At 41.7% G+C, this 5840-nt stretch overlaps 1 protein-coding gene across 1 annotated transcript; it reads left to right on the top strand.

Annotated features, from left to right (window-relative positions):
- Positions 1 to 295: 295 nt before the first annotated feature.
- On the top strand, positions 296 to 654 carry LOC306644806 (mitochondrial import inner membrane translocase subunit Tim9-like). The gene has a single exon (XM_079112074.1). The coding sequence runs from the start codon at positions 349 to 351 to the stop codon at positions 568 to 570; it is 222 nt and encodes a 73-aa protein (XP_078968200.1). The 5' UTR covers positions 296 to 348; the 3' UTR covers positions 571 to 654.
- The last annotated feature ends 5186 nt before the right edge of the window (positions 655 to 5840 follow it).

Below are 5840 nucleotides of genomic sequence, written 5' to 3'. Positions count from 1 at the left end.
GTGCCTGATGGGTCCAGTTCCCACCAATATCCATACCTGAATTCAAAGTAGAATTGGCGCTCCAGTGCACTTCCATCCCTCTCTGGATGGGAACAAACACCCACTGTGAAAGGCTTAAAAGAGATGTGAATTTATTCTTATTTTAAAGGCAGCACCTCTCCCTACAAGATTAAGATATTGGATAAAATTTCAGGGACTCATCTTTGACTGACATGCTCCAGACCTCACTGGTAAAAATCTGGCCTCACTGGAGACAGACGTTCAATTAAAGGCTGGACGACTACTTTTTCAGAAGAGAAAGGAAACTCAGGCATCAGAAAAGGTGACTAATAAACATACCAAAAGAATATGGCTGCACAAATACCAGAATCTGATCAGATAAAACAGTTTAGGGAATTCCTTGGAACCTACAATAAACTTATAGACACCTGCTTTTTGGACTGTGTAAAAGACTTCACCACGAGAGAAGTAAAACCAGAAGAGATCACCTGTTCAGAGCACTGCTTACAGAAATATTGGAAAATGACACAAAGACTATCCATGAGATTTCAGGAACATCATATTCAGTAGAATGAAGGCCTGGCAGCCAAAGCAGGACTCCTTGGTCAACCATGATAGAAAAATCCTGATGGATGGTCTTTCAACGAAAGATTGCCAATAGCTGTTGCACTGGAAATGAAGATTCATGTGATAGAGTCCCCTGAAAACAGTAGACACCATGTTAAACCGTCTGTCGTGACTATTTGGCAATGGAAACCAAAGAAGAAACAACACTGCTGCTCACCAAGAATAATCAAAATAGAAGATCTTATTGTTCAGAGAAAATAATAAGATACATTTGTTGATGCCTTAAGATTCAGCAGCTTGGCCACTTGATTAGAAAAATAAACTATTGTTTCTTCAAAAAAAAAACCAAAAAGTAGAATTGGCATGAGCACTGAAGTCCAAAATAGATTGGAAAATGCTTTTTGCTTTAGCTACCCAAAAGGATAGGTACATGGTCCAGCCCAATCCTTTAGAACCCAATATTAGTGTCGCAACTCCCCTGACTCATTTGAGGGAGGGACTAAAGTCAATAGATTCTGAAAAATGCAGATAGTGATGAACATTTAAAAGAATCCTTCTATAAATCACCTCCTTTGTGGCTAGTGTCACAGAAAGAAATCATGCCAGTTATTTTAACAGAAAGCATTTTTATCAAAGTATAAAAAAATTGTTAACTTCATATCCGAAAAGTCAAAAAGATATAATAACATATCTCAGAGATACTATAGGAAAAGTTATTAACCTTATGGCTGGAAGAGCAAAAATACTGAAGTTATTAATGTTTACAAGTGCGGATATGGGTCCCATAAATGCACGAGAGTCCGAAAAGTACACGAAGTTCCCACAGACCCTCAGGCTCTTGGGGGGGCGTTCCCTCACTGGGCTGAACTCATGTCTCTGAGGAAGGTGCTAGGAGGTTGATTGTTCAAGTGCTGGGGAAAAAATTGAACTCAGCTGCTGTTGCAAAAATAAACTGCTCCTGCTGGGGCGAAGAAGGGAGCCTGGGATAACCCACTGAATGCCCATGTGAAGCGGACAGGAAGCAGAAAATCCCTCTTCCTCCTCCTGTCTCACCATCTCCCTCCGGTGCCCCTATTGACAGAGCCAATCATGCAGCCAGGTGGCAAAGCAGAAGTGAGGTTTATAGGCTCCCAGTCCGCACATCCCAATTCTGAGTGCAGAGGGTGGGTTGGGCGCCAACAGACAGTAGCTTAATATCTGGCCCAGCTGGGCTATAACAAGGCCAGCAGCCTTTGCTAAGGTGGAGTCCCCAGGCAGGGGATTTGATATGGAAATTGGAGAGAAGGGTTTCCTAGAACACTGGGAGCAAATTGAATCAAAGGATGAGTGAGTCCAAGTGTGTATGCCAGGACAACAATGTGGGAAGCCAGACTGTGTATCACGACAAGAAGGACCACGAAGCTGGTGTTCGGAGAGGAAGCTATTGGAGCCCGGTAAATGCAGTCTAGTAAGACAAAGGAATAATACATGATGATGAAGCAAGAAGACCAAGAAATATGTGGGGCCAAGGTGCAAACTCTCTGGGATTGCTGTATGCGGGTGGGAAGGTTAAGGAGATGGTTTGGAGAGGGTGCTATCAATTGAAAGAAAGACGGCAAAAGAGTTTATCCATCTATTTATCAATCAGCCTTATTTTGTGATTTAGAGAAAAATTGGTATAGAAATAAGTTCTTTCGTGTGTATGTGCATGTTGTGTGCCAGCTCGCACATGCATGTATATCCCTGGAGTATTTTTCTGAAGAACTGCGTAACACTGATGCATGGGCAATATGATATGTATTTATTATAGCTGGTGATGAGAATTGGGCCCTAGTGGAGAAAGTGATTGTTATTCATGATTTCCAAATGGTTAACTAGATCCAGAGGATTTGCATTAAACCAAGTCATTCCCCTTCCATGCTTGCTGGCCATGATCGATGGAAATGTCAAGTCCCATGAGATCTCTGAGCTCACATTTTCTTTCTACCAGAATTGGCACATTTTTTTTTTTCCCACCACACCATTTCTGCTCTGAGACTCATTTCTACAAACAATGCTGGTGGTACTTCTGTGAATTTGATCTTCAATTTTAGACCTCTTTTAAAGGGCATTGTCAGCCCACAACATGGTTTCTAAGGCAGCTATTGCTCTGACATCCCCAAAAAAGAGAAAAGAAAAGGAGAGAAAGCAGGTGACTCTGAATACTAACTGCAAAATTTTGCAGAATCATGGGGTTTTCAAGCTGGAAAGCACTTTAGGGATTACTGAGTCTAGTGTTTTCAAACTCTGTTTTAAGCAGAAGAATTCTTACACTAGGGTTTGGGACTGGCAATAATTTCTTGAATGAACAAATGAATGAACAAGGCAGAGTAGAGAACTTTGCAGGCAGAAGACATTGTAGGATCAAAGATAAAGGAGTCATGACATTGTCCAGGGTATCCTGGAATATGAAAGAGAGAGACAGAGAGAGAGAGAGAGAGAGAGAGAGAGAGAGAGAGAGCGCAGAGACAGAGAGAGAGAGAGAGAGACAGAGAGAGAGAGAGAGAGAGAGAGGATAAACTCATGTCCTGCATTTCAACCTAATCCTATGGCTCATCATTGAAAAACAAGTGACAGAGATTTTAAGCAATGGAAATATACAAACAGATTTGAGAGACAATTGCACCGTGGCAGAGACTGTTCAGCAAAGGAGAAGACAGAATAAATAGCATATGTAGACATACAGATGTAGAGATGATTATTATGAGAATTGACTCACATGAGTAAAGAAGCCCAGAAGTCCCAGGATATGCCACCTGCATGCTGGCAAACCAAGAAATCCAGTGATAAAAATTCAGCCAAAGCCAAAGGCCTGCAAACCAAGAGAGCTGATGGTACAAATCCTAGTCCAAAGCCAAAGCTCTTGGAACAAGAAGCATCCAAGTACAGAGGGAGCAGAAGATGGTTGTTCCAGCTCAGGACCAGAGATGGGAAAAGGAGAAAGAAAGACCATATAAGCCTTTCTTTCACCTTTTTGTTCAATTCAGACACTTAACATATTGGATTGTTCCTGCCCACATTAGTAAGAATTTATCTTCTTTGCCTGGTCTGTTAATTCAAATGCTAATATTCTGGAAATTCCCTCAAAGACACACCCTGAAATGATATTTTACCAGCTCCACGGACACCCCTCTTCCCAGTCAAGATGACACATAAAATTAACCATCAGGGGGGCATTTTGCAATTATCAAAATAAAATCAATGAAGTCTATACTAGAGTAGTATTTGACTTAAAAATCAATCAGGAGATATTTAGAAGAGAGTAAGTTCTAAAGGATTGAGCAAGGATAGAGGACAGAGAGGGGCATGGAAGAATCTGAAATGACTGTAGTTCCTCGGCTCATTCTACCTGAGCTCATTATGGTCTTCCCTGAACGATAGAGCACAAGAGAAGCAGAGATACGACAGTCACTGTTTAGTTTCAGACATGTTGATTTAGGCTCAAGATGGAAACACTGAAGGCAAAACTAAAAAATGAGAAAGCCAACATAAAATAGCTACCTTCCTGATGGTGTAGAAAGGAACCACAATTGAGACTGGGAGATGAGACTCGGAAGGAACCTAGTGTAGGAAGTACCAAGTATGGTCACCTAAGATCCAGATAAATTTAGTATCAAAGTCAGCAGAGGTAAAAGGCAAGGCCTGGGAACCAGGGAACATTCCAGTAGATTAGTGCAATTTCCACAGAATTGCACTAATGACTGAGGCTTTTCCCCATCCACCGCCTTCACAGGGGCTTAAAAGCCCAGTAGTCCATATTTAGCTTCTGACAAAGGAGAGGAGCAAAACACAGCTTTATCTGTCTCAGTGCTTCTGCATTCCACTTCCAAGGAAGCATATAGCCATTAAACTGGAAAAGGGTTTCTCCATCTCAGGGGAGATGGAGCGGTGTGGGTAGTGACTTTGGCGAGCAGTCCAACCTCAGAGAAGGAGTGTGAATTGCCGCCCGCACACAGAGTGGCTCTCGTCAACTGCCTGCCAAGGATGGGATGGTTCTCAACCAAATCAGTCTGTGGCTGCCAAAAGCTCTTGTGAGGGCCCAGTTTTCCAGCAGGAAACGTAACCTGAATTGGAAAACATGACTGTAAGCTGGAAAACAAACAGCTCAAAATATCTGTGTCCTGAAATGAACCAGAAGCCACTCGGTTTCCAGAACTGAATCCACTTAGCCAAAGGAGCAGAGGGTCAGGAGAGCTTGCAGAAGGGAGGGAGAGAGAAAGGAAGACCAACTGGTAGAAGAAAAGAAAGAAAGAAGGAAACAGAACAAAAGAAACATTGAGCTTTTGCTGTATGCCAGGGTCTGTGCTGGGGATCCATGTTCTTTTACTTACGAAGTCTATCGACAATATTATGACACATGGAGAAGCTAGAGCCCTGGAGGTTAATTAACTTACCCAAGGTCACATAGGTAGACTGCAGCAGGATTGGAATTTGAACTCAGATTCAGTGATTAACTTGCTTTCACCAGATTCCTTTACACCCAGAAAGAAAGGAATAAATGCCTTTGGAAACTTCCTTGGGAAAGGCATCTTGAGTTTCAACTTAACTAAAAAAAATAATAATAATAATAATAATAAGGATTTGGAAGAAGTGGTCAACATCAGGAAATTCTTAGTCCCAGAGTCAGAATTACAGAGTAACTTGAAGCATGAATTAAATACCTATAGGAGCATGAGTCTTCCCTAGAAAACCCTCCCTTCTCTTCTGCCTTTGTTCTGGATTCTTTCTACCCCCCAAAACTCCACTTGAGCCATTTATATATACATTTTTACATAGGATGCTTAATATGAAACTCTGCAGGGTCAAAGATTTTAGCAGTTTAGCAAGCCATCTGTTCAGTAAGTGACAGAATTAAGATATGTTTTTTTGTTTGTTTGTTTTGTGGTGCTGGGGATTGAACCCAGCACTCTACCAACTGAGCTATATCTCCAGCCCAGAGAATGAAGATTTAAACTAAGGTTTTCCAACTCCGTTCCTACTAATTTCTACTGCATAATAACTGTCTCTATAACTTGTACTTAAGTTCAAAGAGGAGCAAGATTAAAACTGACCATTAATTTCTCAATTCTAGCTGCCGATATAGGTTAGTGACCTTCTAGCTGTGTCCTCACAAGGAGAAAGGAGAGAATGAACTCCCTTGGGCCTCTTTTAGAAAAGAACTAATCCCACTCCTGCAGACTCTGCCCCCAGGACCTCATCACCCCTGAAAGGTCCCATCTTTTAGTATTACTGCATTGCAGATTCAGTTTCAACAC

Source organism: Sciurus vulgaris, assembly GCF_902686455.1.
Source record: "Sciurus vulgaris genome assembly, chromosome: 15".
NCBI classification, from domain to species: Eukaryota; Metazoa; Chordata; class Mammalia; order Rodentia; family Sciuridae; genus Sciurus; species Sciurus vulgaris.
This window is presented reverse-complemented; position numbering and strand designations above follow the sequence as displayed.

Coding starts and splice junctions, on each gene's coding strand:
- LOC306644806 (XM_079112074.1), top strand. CDS start 349: ATGGCTGCACAAATACCAGAATCTGATCAGATAAAACAGTTTAGGGAA.